The sequence below is a fragment of the Mugil cephalus genome, chromosome 13 (assembly GCF_022458985.1).
Source record: "Mugil cephalus isolate CIBA_MC_2020 chromosome 13, CIBA_Mcephalus_1.1, whole genome shotgun sequence".
Taxonomy (NCBI): domain Eukaryota; kingdom Metazoa; phylum Chordata; class Actinopteri; order Mugiliformes; family Mugilidae; genus Mugil; species Mugil cephalus.
In genome coordinates, this window is record NC_061782.1 from 26,226,425 (window position 1) to 26,243,968 (window position 17,544).

Below are 17,544 nucleotides of genomic sequence, written 5' to 3' on the forward strand. Positions count from 1 at the left end.
CGTAATAGTTCCGTAGCAGGACGTTTGGAACCGGTTCTCGGTGTCCAATCCTAGTGTCATGTATCTTTTACTAGGAATGCCTTGAGATGTTATCTGGTATATTTTTATCATTGAACTGAATTGACCTTTTAACATTCTAGACACTTATAGAGTAATATAAAAGAGGAAAACCAATACTAACCACAGCCAAGTCAAACAGTTCTCTAAGCTTGAGTTCAGATTCCCCAGACACTCCTGACACCAGCTCTGGGGCAGACACCTTCAACATGGGCAACTGCAACTCCTACAAATATAAAACACAGCCTGACATTTACTATGACATAAAATACCCACAGGCTTTTTTGAGTGGCCTAACTGATGTTTGACACCTTGTAAAAATTAGGTGGCTTTGGCCAAAAGCAAAACTCTTAATACAAACACAATCACATCTTCCCACTGAACCTCATCAAATGATCATCAAATGATCTGAATGGTGTAGTTAACATAACCGTATAGTTAATGTCATCCAGTAGGTTCACTTCCAACTATGTAATAAAACGAATAATAACTAACCAAAAACAAGTTTTAAAAATCTGTTTTGCAATGTCCATTTGTCCAAGTAAATTATCCATTTATGGTACTACTATATATCAGTACTCACTCCAGCCACAGCTTGGGCCAGTAAGGTCTTTCCACAGCCTGGAGGACCATGGAGGAGAAAACCCCTTGGAGGAACCATTCCTAGCTGCTGGTACACCTCTGGGTGACGCATGTGGATCAGCAGCTTGCAAACCTCCTGTAGAAATGTCAAATAATTGCGAGTTAAAACAAAAATACACATTACGGGACATATGCTCATCATATGGTAAACAAGAGATGTCTTGCAGTGGGATCACACCGGTCCCACACTTGACATGCTGGCAGTCTGCCATAGTATCAGACAAAGAGAAAGAGAAACTAACCATTAATGTGTCTTCATTACCCCCTACATCTTCAAACTTCAGAGTAGAGTACTGCAGCTCTGGAGACTTAGTTTTTGCTTAAAAAAATCATACAGAAAATTAGTCACAGCAGTTTGCTGTTAGTTACAGCAATTTGTTACAGATATAAGTCTGTTCAGTATTTGACAAAGCAATAAATTATGTATTATAAATAAACAAACATAATACAATTTCAAATAGATCAGTAAAGATTACTGTTAATTGCAGCCACGTAGGCTCTGAAAGGATGGTGAACAAAAATATTTTTAAAAAAATCTATACTTTCCTAATCACACTGTACCTTTCTTGGTCAGGGTGCCAGACTCAGTACTTTCAGCTGAGCTCTTTGTCCCCTTTTTTGAGATTTCAGGAAACTTGTCAAGCTTGATGGATAAATTTGCCCGCTGGTGACAAAAATACATTGCAGTTGGTGGCAGCTAGTGAGTAGAACAATGTCATACGTCAGCATTTATAGTACCAATAAACATTTTGGACTACTCAATACCTACTCACTCAAGGGCTTTTCATATAACTTTCTCTTTTGATATATCATGCAAAATTATAGCAAAACCCCAAAATAAAATAAAACAAAAATACAAATACAAATACTTATTTAGGAAACAAATAAGCATAATGCAAAATATATTAAGAGTTATGACAAACCTATGATAAACTTTTTGCATTAATTGCATGAATTCTTAGTCTTCCTTTCCTGGGGTGGTCCTCATGAAAACTCACTTTCATAGTAGTGCTTCTTTTTTGTGAATACACCTGAAAAAACTTTATGTGAGGCAATATAATATACAAGTTTGGCTATGCTCATCTGTGAACTGAAAACATTGCACTCGACAACCTCATATAGGCTGTTACGATGTTGGCAACACTGTGCAAAGCTGTCACCTAGACAGTGCCTACTTGAGTGATCTAAAATACATTTACTTTTTATTTTACTTTTTACGTACTGATACTCATGTCCCCTAAATGTATCATTGTGTGGATATAAAAGAAAGACTTGGTTATATTCTGATTTCAGGATGGTTATTCTCCTTTATCTGGGTACACAAACATAAAAACCATAGTAAGTAACAATACATACATTTGTTGGCTTCTCTTCACACAGGTCAATAATGCCCTTCTCTGGGCCTCGATTTCTGTCAATGAACCAACCCCCTGTCGAGGTCAGCTTTCCTGGTTCAGAGGATGTGCTGCCAGGACTGCCACCAGCAGGATTTATCTTCCGGTACAGAGATGTAAGAGAGTTGTTCATGAGGTTGGCGGGCTGTGGATGCCAAAAGTCAATAAGAAATTATCAGATCTTACTGTTAAAGTATAGGAAAAATAACTGTCAAACATTCGGGAAATCAGACTATTTTCTGCCTATTCCAGAATCAGATTACACAGTGGATAACAATATCCGTTCAAGATGTTTTTGCCTACAGCTATTTTTTATTTTTCAGATTTTTGTTTTAACTTTACCTGTAGATTAAATCAACAACCTCAAGTTTAACTGAAAAACCTGATAACTTGATAACCTGATAACTGCTCATTCAGTATTTTTTCTTTATTTCGTAGATTAATAATACTGAAGACATCAAAACAATGAAGGAACACGTGTTGTATTATGAAGTAAAATATTTCCACTTTTTTGATGAACAGGTTTGTGCTTTTTTGTATAGAGTCTAATTTTCAACATAAACCCATACATGGGGATGAATGTAAACTTTGCCACAGACACTCCCATACTAATTTCTACACAAGTCAACATATTTACCTAATCCATTAAGACATAGCCCTACTTTGAAGCAGTATTTGGGGTAGCCCATTATTTCTAATTGTCTCTGTCTGATAATTGAAATGCAAACATTTTTGACACAGAAAGTTAGTCTGAGGTCACTACAATGGGAACTGATTACGCTTTGGCAAGGATCTGCCTGGCCAGTCAAATTGTTTGGGTGGGTTTTATGGAGTGATGGACAGAAGATACAGCAACATTGTCACCTGAGAAATGTGGCGCTGAGTTTATTTACAGTAAAATTGCTCTGACTGGTTGTAGGACAATCTAATTGCGTGCAGGGGTACTTTTTCTCTGTATAATTTTTAAGTACACCACTAATAAAATCCAAATGATGTGTTATCAAACTCATATTGTGATAACAATTGAATCTCGCTATGCCAGGCTAACACAGACTTGAAAGGAATTAATTGTCTTGTTATGTCTTATAGAGGCAGAAGAACTGCCTCTCTAATGGACAAAATGGGTCAAAGGCCCTCATGTGTTCTACAATTACAGCAGCTCCAATTTCACCAGCAGCAGAGCATGTTTAATTGTTATAGACTTCAACTATAACACACAATGCTCTAAGATTTAAGTTTCAAACTTAATTTCTTACAGGATTGTCCAGAATGTGGTCATCACTATCTGAGGACTCCTCTGAGTTGCTGCTGCTACCATCACTGCAAACACATAAGATTGTATGATTGTACATATACATTTAAAAAGAGAGTATATGTACAGAAGAAAAGGGATGATTAGAGAAATGCATAATAGTGCAGATTTAACCAGACAGGAAATAGAAAGTGTCCTTACCCAGTCAGATTATGGCTGTACTTGGCTTTCTTATGCAAGTGTTTGCACTCCAGGTCATTTAGCCCAGATTCCTTCATGATCTCTTCATACACTAACAGAGTCAGAGGGAGAAGTCAAATCTACATTACTCATAGAACATACAGTGCCACCACACAAGTAGGGTTGGGCATCGTTTGGATTCTGATTCCGATTCTCTTTTGATTCCTGTTCTAAACAATTCTTGATTCCAATTCTTTGAGGTGTAGGTCAACGGGTCACAAATATTTCACAAGAGAATTTTTTTCACTTGAAAAAGTCTTTACAGGGGCCATTTTTATTTATTCACGTTGCTAGTTAACTTAAAATAAAATACAGTTTAATTTGGTTGCTGTACTGTAACTAGGGTGTTCAATTACAAGGGGGGGTCCCTAACTGTAACTGTAAAACTGAAACTTGCTGTAATAACACTACACTAGTTAGCAGTCTAAAAACCAAAGAGCTGCAGCCCAGGTGGGTGTATACAGCCCCTTTCACATTGACCCGTGACGACCGGGTTTTTCGTTCCATCAGGTCAAACGACCCAGGATTTTATCGTATTTTTATCATTTTTTCTCTCTGATGTTGACGTATCTGTTCTGACTCGACGGCCTGACAGACTGTATCATTGTAGAAGCTTCAGCTCAAAAACAAGTTCTGGTCTACTCCCATAAAGACTCTGAAGGGCAGAGATTTTTGTTTCTTTTTTTTCAATCAAACAAATCAAATGTGTTGTTACAGGATCGTTAATGGAAGCACATAGGTGAACGGTGACTGTGATTATATACAACTTCTATAGTGATCTCCCACACTTTTTTAACGATTATGACAGCGCTCTGCATTCGAGGAAAACACAACACTTGGCGGCAGATATCAGGCTCTGTGCAGGGCAGTAATTTATTCTAATACTACCAGCCTTTAGAAGGAGCGTTACGCATACATGGCAGATGAAGTTGCAGTCTTTTGGTGACTTGAAGAATGAGCCGGATGATTATTATACCATGCAGACGAAGGTGTTTTGTAATAAGTGTTGCATCCTCCTTTGGCAGTATTACATTTTTCAGAGATGTTGTACTGTGCCAATCCGTAAATTAAAATGAAGCCAGAGGAGTGATGCTCTTCTTACTAGCGGAGTATGCCGGGAGGAGTAATGTAAACCCCCAGAAAGAAACGGAACACGCTTGGCTGAGTAATACAAACCCCATAAACAAACGGAGCTCGCCAGGCGGAGTAATACAAACCCTGGAAAAAAAATAGCACGGGCATTTAGGAACTGAAAAAAAAGAATCGAAATTCAAACGTCTTCATAACAGTTCCGGAACCGGATGTTAAGAACCGGTTCCTATTTGGAACCGGTTTTCGGTGCCCAACCCTACACACAAGTCTTAAAAGTAGACAAAAAGAAGCCAAGCAAAAAGAAAAGAAACAAATATTTTACTTTTATCTTTATTAGTGCTGTCAAACAATTATTTTTCTTTAATCAGATTAATCATAGGGGTGCAATTAATCACTATAAAATATTCATTTTTAACCCATATTAATCATGTTTCTTTTTGCATGAGCAAACAGACTCAAGAAAGTATGTAATATTTATCAGCACTTAAGATATTGATTAAACACCTTCAACAGTTTCAACATAACAACTTGAAACACTGTAACAACTTTTGATCTCTCTTTTTTAAACATTATCCACACTAATGTGGCCTTGTTACTCCTCCTTCAGCAGCTACAAAGAAAAACTAACTTGACATTATCAAAATTTTTGACATTCTGCTTCTTGATAAAGCTTTGTACAATGTGTATTGAGGGTTGGGTTATTAAAGCCTGTGTCCTCTACTATATTAATGGGTCTGCAGTTTGTTGTAAACTTTCTGAGGACTCGATGTTTGATGAGGGAGGTTTGTCGCAAGTTGGGTGACGTGTGAGCCGAAGCATAATCCCAGACTAATGTATGCATTGTTCTATTTATGTATTGATTTATTGATCAACCCCATTATCTGGTATCGTAGTTACAAGCTAGTCTTCCTTGGATCCAAGGAAAGAGGCGTTAATGTGCTATTTTAAGCTGCTTTAAGTGCTTTGGTGGAAAGAAAACTCCTTCCTGTGTGTGCATAACACTTTGTCAATTGACTGTTCCATCCTGTCTTTTTTTAACTCAAATTTCCCATCGACAGGGCCAGCGTGCTGTTCAGGGTTTTCCCTCTTTATCGGTTGGTTCTGCTGCCTGTCAAATCCAAGATGGCACGGGGAGATGGCAGCCTGTTGCAGCAGCTCTGACTCTCGCTCTCTTTTTTGTTTTTTACCTTCCTTGCTTTTTCTCTCCATTCGAACTTTAATTTGTGTGTTAACTACTCTATCCTGCAGCGTTCTAGTTGTAGTAATATTTGGAGTACCTTTCTCTCTTCTCTTTTCCGTCATTCTTTTGTTGTGAACAACATACACCCGAAAGTAACTACTCCGTCTCAAGCATGGAGCGGACTTCCCGCTGTGCAGATTCCTGAAGAGATATGGATGAACACACGCCGTGGGAATCGAGCTGGCACAAAAGTGAGAAAGAGATCTGAGATGGTCAAGAGATTCAACTTTCTTGCCTTCGGTCATCATGGGGAACGTGAGGTCTCTTGCCAACAAAACGGATGGGCTGGCAGCCCTCGTTAACATCCAGAGTGTATACAGAGTGTCTAGCATGCTCTGTTTCACGGAGGCATGGTTGCATGTTAACATACCAGACAGTGTTATCCTCCTATCCTCCCCCTATATGCCAACGTGAAGAATGCATACGACTCTTCTCTCCCTCCCCTGTGCGATCTCGGACCATAGCCTAGTGTTACGGGCCAGTGTGTGTGTGGCTTTGTCTTTTTGTTCTTTCGTTTCAGGTACCGCCTTCCCCCCCTCCACCTCAATCAGCTGATTAGCTGATTGCCAGCTGTAGCCCATAAAGATCCGACCTGTGTGCGTCATTAGAGGGGTGATCCTGCAGCCAGCGTATGCAGCGTGTTTGTTTCTGGTCGGCATTGTGGTGTCTGAACAGGCTTCTTCTTGGTTTATTGTATATTGTAAATAAATCCCTGCGATTGCAGACGGTCCTTGGTTGGCTTCTTTGGTTCGTTTTCTCCTTTTACCTCAATTGTTACCTCCTTGTTTTCCCCTAGACATTTTCTGCCCTGTCGGGTCGTAACAATTTTGGGGGCTCGTCCGGGATCGTTCTCGCAGCCGTACCGGAGAGTTTTTTTCGTTGTTCATTCTCAATTTGTCCTGCGTATTGGTGTCTGTGTGCCTGCAGTCGGTGGCGACGTCAGTGGCAGCTTCTCCAGATTACACAGGTGAGTGCCCAGTTTGGTTGAGTTGAACTCATCCTTTCCATCGGGTGCTCTTTTGTTATTTTGCCTTTTTTATTTTCGGGGTTAACTCCGGGTGGAGGCTTTGGTCTCCGGTGGGGGCTGGCGTTTCAGGGTTTCGGCCGCTGATGTGTTGCCAATAAGACGCCTCGAGCCCGGCACGCCCCAGAAGATAGGTAGGTGAAGTTCATGTTAGGTAGGATCTGGGGAAGTTTGTCTTTCGTGGCGGCTGTTTGTGTGTGGACATCATACGTGGTGCGTGTGTTCCTGGTGGTTCCCAGTTGATTATTTTGTTTGTGGTCTGCTGTTATTTACTCACGGAGTGTTTTGTAATGGCAGCGTTTGACGCTAGCGCATTTGTGTCGGATCCCTCATTCATTGTGTTTGATAAATGTACAAAAAGTGATCTACGTGTGATTGCCGAGTATTATGGTGTTCCGGTTTCTATGTCCATTGTCAAAGCTGAGCTAAAGGCGGTGCTTTTAAATGAGTTGGTCAGTAGAGGAGTTCTTAGTTTGCCTGGGGACGCTCCGGCTGTGGCAGCAGCCTCTCCTGGTGAGGGCGGCCCGGTGGAAGTGGCCGATCAGGGTACTCCTGCTGTAAAAGAGGTGGGGACGGCGGCGAGGCCGGTCACACTACCTCAGTTTGTCCCATTCTCTGTTGAGTCCACTCCTGGCTCAAAAGTGGAAGCCAGGCTGAAAGTCCGTTTAGCTCGTTTTCAGTTAGAAAAAGAGGAGCGCGAGCGTGAGTTTCAGTTTCGCAGGGAGTTGGAATTAAAAAAGTTAGAGGCGGACACAGCTGTTAGGCTGCGCCAAGTTGAGCTTCAGGCTCGTACTACTCCTGCTGGCGAGGCTCCACCTGTGTCACTTCCATCCATCACTTTCGATGTGACTAAACACATTTCCTTGGTCCCTGTATTTCGTGAGGCAGAGGTAGAAACTTATTTCGGCGCCTTTGAGCGTATTGCCGCTGCGTTACGCTGGCCAGAGGATGTGTGGGCTATTTTGCTACAATGCCGGTTGACGGGTAGAGCTCAGGAGGCCTGCTCCTCCTTGTCCGTGGAGGATGGTCTCAATTATGACAAAGTTAAAGGTGCTATTCTGCGGGCATATGAGCTGGTACCTGAGGCGTACAGACAGCGATTTCGAAGTCTTCGTAAGACATCCAACCAGACCCATATTGACTTTGCCAGAGAGAAGGGCATTCTCTTCGACCGGTGGTGTGCGGCCTGTAAGGCTGACAATTTTGCCTCGGTGCGCGAACTTATGTTGCTGGAGGAATTTAAAAGTTGTGTTTCGGAGCGTACTGCTGTATATCTGAACGAACAGAAAGTGTCCACCTTGCAGCAGGCTGCTACCTTGGCAGATGAGTTTGCGCTCACACACAAAAGTGTATTGGCTAAACGTGAGTCTTCTCGGGAGGTTTTGCTGAAGTCTGGTTCGCAGGTGTCAGGAGCTGCTGTTCCTTCTGTTTCCAAAGCTGATCGGAAATGTTTTTATTGTCATAAGTCGGGTCATTTGATCGCGGATTGTGTTGCCTGGAAGCGTAAGCAGCCTGTTGTGAGGCCACCAAAAGGCGTGGGGCTTATTAAAACGTCCATCAGTAGCGAGACCATAGTGTCAGAGGTTCCTGAAGACTGTTTTAGGCCTTTCATATTCAAGTGTTGGGTGTCTCTTGCGGGACAGGCCAGGGACCAGCGCCTAGTGACTGCGCTGCGTGACACTGCCTGCTCGCAGTCCCTCATTTTGTCCAGTGTGTTGCCATCTGGTGCTGAGTCTGACGCCAGTGCTGTGGTTAGGGAGATTGAGATGGGTTTCATTCCCGCCCCTCTGCACCGAATCCATGTGCAGTCGGATCTGGCAACTGGTTATTTTCATGTGGGGGTTCGCCCGTGTTTTCCTATTAGTGGTGTCGATTTCATCATGGGTAATGATATTGCTGGCGGAAAGGTTTATCCTGTTCCTAAGGTCGTTGCTGAGCCCATTCCAGAGACTTATCCTGATGAGTTGGCTGAAAAACATCCTGATGTGTTTACGGTTAGTGTGCTAACGAGAGCTAAGGCCCGTGGGCAGGCTCAGGACCAGGAGGTTGATTTGGCCGATTCTCTGTTTCTATCTATTCTCTCCCGGGATGAGCTGCCGCCTGGTGGTGGTTCAGAGGACGGCGGGTTCAGAAAACCTGACCAGGGTGGGGAGTCTGTTGCTCCTGTTGCTCTTGCGGCTCCCTTACCACTTAATCGTGAGGCTCTCATTGCTGCCCAGCAAACAGATCAATCCTTGGCTAAATGTATGGCTGCTGCTGTGAAGAAATCCAGTGAGTGTACATCTAAGCAACCATATTTTCTTGACGATGGTGTCCTGATGCGCAGGTGGGCTTCACAATCAGACAGAGCGGCAGTTGAGCTTGGTGAGGATTGGGGGGTGGTCCATCAGATAGTCCTTCCTGTTAATTGTCGCCAGCATGTGCTGAAGTTGGCCCATGAACATTTGTGGTCTGGTCACCTGGGGGTAACTAAGACCTATCATCGAGTCCTCCGGCATTTCTTTTGGCCCGGTTTAAAGGATGATGTGACGAATTTTTGTAAGTGTTGCAATACTTGTCAGATTGTAGGGAAACCGAATCAGCCTGTTCCCCCTGCTCCTCTTCGTCCTGTTCCAGCCGTTGGTGAGCCTTTCGAGCATGTGATTGTTGATTGTGTGGGTCCATTGCCTAGAACTAAGGCTGGCAACCAGTTCATGTTAACAATGATGTGTGTCTCCACTCGGTTTCCTGAGGCTGTCCCTTTACGAAAAATTACAGCACCAGCGGTCACGAAGGCACTGCTGAAGTTTTTCACTCTGTTTGGTTTGCCGAGGGTGGTGCAAACTGACCAGGGAACTAATTTTCTTTCCAAGGTCTTTAATGAGACCCTGCAGTCTCTGGGTATTGGTCATTCTGTGTCGAGTGCTTACCATCCCGAGTCTCAAGGTGCGCTTGAACGGTGGCATCAAACTTTAAAATCTATGTTGAGTAAATTTTGTCATGACAGTGGTAAAGACTGGGATGAGGGGGTACCATTTGTATTGTTTGCCATTAGAGATGCAAAGCAGGAGTCCCTGGGGTTCAGCCCAGCAGAGCTAGTATTTGGGTACAATGTGCGAGGTCCGTTAGCAGTCTTGAAGGAGTAGTTGGTGGGCAGCTCCCCAAGACAAACTAACATTGTGGATTTTGTCTCCAAATGCAGAGAGCGTCTGCATCTTGCCTCTAAACTGGCAAAAGAGGCCCTCTCCTCTGCTCAGGTCAGTATGAAACAACGATTTGACCAGAAGGCTGTTGAGCGGCAGTTCCAGCCTGGTGATGAGGTGTTGGTGTTGCTACCCACACCTGGGTCCGCGCTTACAGCTCGATTCACGGGTCCCTATGTAGTGGAGAGTAGAATCTCTGACACAGATTATGTCATCCGGACGCCCGAGCGTCGCAAGAAGACTCGTTTGTGCCATATTAACATGCTTAAAGCTTTCCACTCACCAGAGGATAAACAGGTTGCATGTTCAAAGCACTCTGTGACCGTCGCTCCTTTGCTTGTTTGTGTAGCCGATGTAACTGATGACTTGATTCCACCCTCTGATGCGCAGCAGTCTGGCCGGTTGTCCAACTCTGAGTTCATGTCGAATGCCAAGCAACATCTGTCCTATCTTCCCCAAGCTCAGCGTCAGGAGGTGCTTGACCTTCTCGTTACCTACCCCACTTTGCATGGGGATGTGCCATCCCGTACCAACGTGTTAGAACATGATATTGATGTGAGTGATCATACACCCATTAAGCAGCATGCATACCGTTGTCCTGTTGAGAAAAGAGAATTAATGAAACAAGAGGTTGCGTACCTGGTTGAACACGGTTTTGCCCGACCTAGTTGTAGTCCTTGGAGCTCGCCCTGTTTGTTGACTCCTAAGTCAGACGGAACCCCTCGATTCTGCACCGATTTCCGTAAGGTGAATGCAGTGACTATGCCGGATTCCTTTCCTTTACCTCGTATTGATGACTGTATTGACAGTGTGGGTCCTGCAGAATTTATTACGAAACTAGATCTGCTAAAAGGGTACTGGCAGGTCCCTTTAACGCAAAGTGCATCTGATATTTCTGCATTTGTAACCCCTGATGCTTTCTTGCAGTACACCGTAATGGCCTTTGGCATGAGAAATGCCCCAGCCACTTTCCAGCGCCTCATGCAGCATGTATTGGGAAATGTGCCTGACTGTAGCGTGTACTTACAGTGGAGGAAATAAGTATTTGATCCCCTGCTGAATTTGTAAGTTTGCCCACTTCCATAGAAATGATCAGACTCTGGTTTTTATGGTTGTTTACTGGTTATGGGTATAGACAGAATATCAGTCGAAAATGCATAAAAAACACACAATCTAAAAGTTATAAATTGTTATGTATTTTATTAAGGGAAATAAGTATTTGATCCCCAAGCACAACACAAGTCAGTACTTTGTAGAGAAACCTTTGTTGGCAAGCACAGCGATGAGACGTTTCTTGTAGTTGGTCACCAGGTTTGCACACAGCGCAGGAGGGATTTTGGCCCATTCATCTTTACAGACAGTCTCTAAATCCTTCAAGTTTCTTGGCTGCCTCTTGGAAACTCGGAGCTTCAGCTCCCTCCACAGGTTTTCGATCGGGTTAAGGTCTGGAGACTGACTAGGCCACTCCATGACCTTAATATGCTTCTTCTTGAGCTACTCCTTTGTTGTCCTGGCAGTATGTTTTGGGTCATTGTCATGTTGGAAAACCCACCCACGAGGCATCTTCAGTGTTCTTGCTGAGGAAAGAAGGTTTTTGTCCAAGATGTTACAGTACATGGCTGCATTCATTGGCCCCATAATGCGGTGAAGTTGCCCTGTACCCTTTGCTGAAAAACAGCCCCAAAACATGATGTTTCCACCTCCATGCTTAACCGTGGGTATGGTGTTCTTTGGGTCATACTCACGTTTTTTCATCCTCCAAACACGGTGGGTCGAGTTAATGCCAAATAGCTCAACTTTGGTTTCGTCAGACCACAGCACTTTCTCCCAAGCCTTCTCTGAGTCATTTAGATGTTCACTGGCAAACTTAAGGCAGGCCTGTACATGTGCCTTCTTGAGCAGGGGGACCTTGCGGGCACTGCAAGAGTTCAATCCATAACGGCGCAGTGTGTTGCCAACTGTTTTCTTGGTGACGGAGGTCCCAACTGCTTCCAGATCATTAACAAGCTCCTGCCGTGTTGTTTTAGGCTGCTCCCTCACCTTTCTCATCATCATCCTCACTCCATGAGGCGAGATTTTGCGGGGAGTTCCAGACCGAGGACAGTTGATGGTCCTTTTATGGGTCTTCCACTTGCGAATAATGGCACCAATAGTTGTCACCTTCTCACCAAGCCTTTTGCTGATGGTTTTGTAACCTATACCAGCCTTGTGCAGGTCTACAATCTTGTCCCTGACATCTTTTGACAGCTCTTTGGTCTTGCCCATGGTGCTGTAGAAGTTGGAATGTAAGAAACTGATTCTTAGAGCAGGTGTGCTTTATATACATGACGAGTTAAGATCAGGAGTATTGGTAATTAGTTGACTGAGCACAGCTCCGTGCCACATGCGCACCAGCCAATCTGTAGGAGCCTGAATTCTAAGTGAATTGTTGGGGATCAAATACTTATTTCCCTTAATAAAATACATAACAATTTATAACTTTTAGATTGTGTGTTTTTTATGCATTTTCGATTGATATTCTGTCTATACCCATAACCAGTAAACAACCATAAAAACCAGAGTCTGATCATTTCTATGGAAGTGGGCAAACTTACAAATTCAGCAGGGGATCAAATACTTATTTCCCCCACTGTAGATGATGTGGTGGTCTATTCCAGAGACTGGGTGAGTCACATCTCCAGCTTGAAGGATGTGTTCCGGCGCCTGGCAGATGCCTCACTAACGTTAAATCTGGCCAAGTGCGAATTTGGCAAGGCTATGGTCACCTACTTGGGGAAGCAGGTTGGCCATGGGCAGGTTCTACCCGTGACCACCAAGGTTGAGGCTGTGCTGGCTCTCCCGACACCTACGACTCGACGTGAACTGAGACGTTTCCTGGGTATGGCCGGTTACTATCGGTGTTTTTGTAAAAACTTTTCTGTAGTGTTTGCCCCATTGACCAAGCTGTGTAGCCCATCCATTCCTTTTGTTTGGGATGATGACTGTGCCCATGCCTTTACTGCTGTCAAGTCCCTCCTCTGTAGTGCCCCAGTGTTGGCTGCACCCAACTTCTCCAGGCCTTTCAAGCTAGAAGTCGATGCTAGTGCCATAGGAGCTGGAGCAGTGTTATTGCAAGACGGTGTTGATAATGTGTGCCACCCTGTCTGCTACTTCTCAGTGAAGTTTAAAAAGCATCAGCTGAATTACTCAACGATTGAGAAAGAAACCCTGGCCATGCTCCTTGCTTTGCAGCACTTCGAAGTTTATGTGGGCTCCACGTCTGTACCGGTTACAGTGTACACAGATCACAACCCCCTTGTTTTCCTGATGCAGATGTACAACAGTAACCAGCGGTTGATGCGCTGGGCACTCCGAGCACAGCGCTATAACATCGAGGTGAAGCACAAGAAAGGGGCTGATAATCTGGTGGCTGACATGCTGTCACGTGGGTAACGTCATTGCTTGCAAAGTCAATTGTCAACATCTGTGTTATATTAGTGTATGATCTGTGATTTATATATAGTGTAATGCTTATTTTCTGCCTGTAGGTGGGGTTTATTCTTATCGGTGGGGGTGTTACGGGCCAGTGTGTGTGTGGCCTTGTCTTTTTGTTCTTTCGTTTCAGGTACCGCCTTCCCCCCCTCCACCTCAATCAGCTGATTAGCTGATTGCCAGCTGTAGCCCATAAAGATCCGACCTGTGTGCGTCATTAGAGGGGTGATCCTGCAGCCAGCGTGTGCAGCGTGTTTGTTTCTGGTCGGCATTGTGGTGTCTGAACAGGCTTCTTCTTGGTTTATTGTATATTGTAAATAAATCCCTGCGATTGCAGACGGTCCTTGGTTGGCTTCTTTGGTTCGTTTTCTCCTTTTACCTCAATTGTTACCTCCTTGTGTTCCCCTAGACATTTTCTGCCCTGTCGGGTCGTAACACCTAGTACAGGGCTGGGCAATTAATTTCTACAGGGGGCCACATGAAAAATCTGAACTGTGTTGGAGGGCCAAACCAAATGATAACTTGAACGTAATTCTGCTCAATATTAATTTTCTCCCATTGTAAAAAGCAGTAAATTATATATGTTGATAAGCTGCTACTGGTAATCAGAAACATAAGAATATTCTGTAAATATTTATTTAAATTTATGAGTTTTGCTGTAGGTTGAAGATGAAAATGAAACACAATCGATCTGTAGTTTTGGAAACTTTGTCCTCTTTGGAAAACGTCAGTGGACCAAGGAGGGACCATGTAGCTACATGAATTATTTTCTGTATCTCAATAAAGCTCAATAAATGTTTAACCCTTTAAGACCTGAATGTCCATCTGCCCACAAAGAGAAGCTTGCTGTATTTAAATTACCGTAACTACCCGATGGACAATATTCAAGTTGTGCTTTCTAGAAAAAACGCTGCCATTATGGTAATGATGACGCACCGCTGCTGTCGGCTGCAGGTTGGAGAGTAACGATCGCGGAGCCCCAGAAGGAGAGACTTGTTTGGAGGAATTTGTTGGTAAAAACAAAGTTAGTTATACCCTTGAGATGTCACAAAGGTCTTCCAGGCAAAAGCACAACTAACCAGTCACAATGAATACTGTCAATAGCGCAAACCACTGTGCCTTACGGTAAATTCAAAATCGGCCGCTTTGACGGATGCCAGCGATCCGTTCAGGCTTTTGAGGGTTAATAGATGGCAAGAAGCTGTTTCAATCTTACTTTTTGAAGAATTAACAAACTAACAGTGCCATGACGTAAATAATACATCATGGCTCAAAATAAAAGCAACACAGTCATATCGCATGCACAGTATAAATACTTGTTCATTTGTGCTTATAACTGACATACCGTAAAATGCCCAGGTCTGGCCTAGTACACCTCGACACCACCTACAGACAGATGGTGGAACAACAGTCGCTCACTACCAAGATTGTAAAGGGTATGGTCTAGAGCAGGGGTTCTCAACCTTTTGCAAGCTGAGCCCCCCAAAGGTGGTCGTTTCCTTTGCCTCGTGGTCAGTGTTTCATCTATTCGCACTGTGTGAAGAAAAAAAAAAGCTTTCAGCGCCGTTTCTAGTCGGCCGACTCAGTTGTTTACTCCTGGTCTTCTTCCACCGCGACGTTGACCGCTTCACGGTGAGTTAGTCACGGCCTATCTAGACCTGTGTTCTGGACTGGGTACCAAGTCCAGAGATGCTCCCCCTGTCGGCTTCTATCAGGACACTGAAAGCTAAAGCCAGATAAAACTTTTTTCTTTTTTTTGGTCACGCAGTGCAAATGGATGAAACGTGCTGTACGCGAGGAATGGAATGTAAAGGGGAATACTATTGGTGGAATATTAAACTGTTGGAGCTGGATGACTGATAATGCTGACTGTTTTGGACACCAGAGTGAAGGTAAGAATTTTTTCCTGAAGGTTTGATCAGTTCTGTCACTGCTCAGATGTGTGATGGACTGAGATCTGGGCGTTTTATATTTTTTGAGGTCACATTCCCTCCGTTATTTTATGTCAGATCTCCGTTAAACAGTGGTATGGTGTAGGATGTCTGTGTGTAGGATGTCTGTGTGGATGAGAGGAGACAGGTGTGTTAATGAGGCACACTCTGGTTATGACGTTTTTTACAGTTAATACTGATGTTTACATCAGATCACTGCTCTGACTGATCATCACTGGTCGGTCAAAGCAGGACGCTTGTCCTGCTTGCTTGGTCGTTTTAGTGGCAGGGACAAAACAGTAGGCTACTTTGTTGACACTTGCCACGCTGCGCGCGCAGCTTCTTGTTGCGGTAAGCTGTAAGTTACCCCCCCGCTCCAGTTGAGAACCACTAGTCTAGAGAATCAGAGGAGGCACTACAGGAGTGTTTTGATGTCACATACTGGAGTCTTTTTGAGAAGGACTTTGGAGATCACATTGAGGGTCTCTCTTGCTGCATAACAGCTACATTAAATTCTGCTACTGGGACAAAACACAGCCACGGTCTTTTTGGGCCCAATACAGTCTCAAATGACACCCCTCCCCATACTCTTCTCTATAGACTGTGCGCACACACACATGCACAGGTCGTGCTCATACTGTGTTGTCTGGAGCTTTCCTTGCTGCTTTTGGCGCCGTCCAGCGACACAGTATCTGATGACAGCGACAGGTCCACCCGGGTTTTTTTGCTCGATATGAAAGGATCAACCTGGGTCCGGACCTCCTGCAGCGCTTTGCATCTGAGAAAAGGGGGGATCTGGCGGCAGATATCAGGCTCTGTGCAGGACACAGTGATTTATTCTAGTATTAGCATCCTTTTGAAGGATCAGGGGTTTGACCGGTCCATTCTTCAGGTCGACAAACTGCAACTTTTTCTGCAATGTACCCGGGACATTTGCCGATGTGAAAACAGCATATGTCTACCAGTTGGGGTCTGAGGTACAATAAGTATTAAAAGTTCTGCCTAAGTACGTGTCTATGTAATTCTACTCCGTGCTCTGCGCTAGTTACTTTCCCTGGTAACTAGTTACTTTTATAGTGGAGAAATTCAGTTACTAATTCAGTTACTTTTTGGGAGAAGTAACTACGAATTATAACTAATTACTTTTAAAAAGTAACGTGCCCAACACTGCTCCCTCAATAAATGGACCAAGCCCTGAAGAGTTCAACTTTGGGAGAGCTCTGGAACCTTTTTCTTACCAAGCCTAGAAAAATTAGGTGTCCAAAGGCAGGGTGCAGTGTGTGTCAATAGTATGTCAGTGTCAAGCTGCCTGAGCCTAAAGCTGGATTTCGGTACACGGCCTAACTCCACACCGCTCCGCACTGTCCACTTTAAATCGCTATTTCCATTGCTAGAAGGTGGGCTGAACGAGGCCATAGGGATAATTTTCTGGGTACTTTTTAGTACCTCCTCTGTAATTGGTCCGAAGTAGGTGAATTGGGGAAAATGTGACGTAGAATGCTGCTTACTACCGATTGGTCAGAAATTAATCTTGGTCTCAACAGTCTATAAGATTGTGTTCCAGAAGTTTTGTGGCTCATCTCTATACTTCTTTGCAAATTTCAATCTGGCCTTCCTATTCTTACTACTGATGAGTGGTTTGCATCTTTTGGTGTGGCCTCTATATTTCTGCTCTTGCAGTCTTCTTTGAACAGTGGATTGTGATACCTTCACCCCTGCACTGTGGAGGTCATTGGTGATGTCACTTACTGACATTTTGGGGTATGTCCTCACAGCTCTTGCAATATTTCTGTCATCAACTACTGTTGTTTTCCTTGGCCGACCTGTTCGACATCTGTTGCTCAGTACACCAGTAGTTTCTTTCTTATTCAGGACATTCCAAATTGTTGTGCTTGCTATGCCCAATGTTTGTCTACCGGCTCTGATTGACTCAATGACAGCTCTCTGGTCTACATGTTGGTTTATGCTCTTTAACAAGAAATGCATACTTTATAGGTTTCAACCCAGGCCAAAAAGTAG

The 17,544-nt window shown here is 43.8% G+C and overlaps 1 protein-coding gene across 4 annotated transcripts in view; it reads right to left on the minus strand.

Annotated features, from left to right (window-relative positions):
- Nucleotides 1-17,544, minus strand: part of nvl (nuclear VCP like) — a 62,388-nt gene that overhangs the window by 38,724 nt on the left and 6,120 nt on the right. For 2 of the 4 annotated variants that reach the window (XM_047603262.1, XM_047603259.1), the window contains exons 5-11: nucleotides 3,547-3,637; nucleotides 3,350-3,413; nucleotides 2,056-2,238; nucleotides 1,261-1,396; nucleotides 942-1,018; nucleotides 641-775; nucleotides 182-283 (exon numbers count right to left, since the gene is read on the minus strand). In XM_047603262.1, the coding sequence (XP_047459218.1) occupies nucleotides 182-283; nucleotides 641-775; nucleotides 942-1,018; nucleotides 1,261-1,396; nucleotides 2,056-2,238; nucleotides 3,350-3,413; nucleotides 3,547-3,637 (788 nt within the window). Of the gene's footprint in view, nucleotides 1-181; nucleotides 284-640; nucleotides 776-941; nucleotides 1,019-1,260; nucleotides 1,397-2,055; nucleotides 2,239-3,349; nucleotides 3,414-3,546; nucleotides 3,638-10,406; nucleotides 10,711-17,544 lie in introns of those variants that run through there. The other 2 variants (XM_047603260.1, XM_047603261.1) reach the window with 2 other exon arrangements.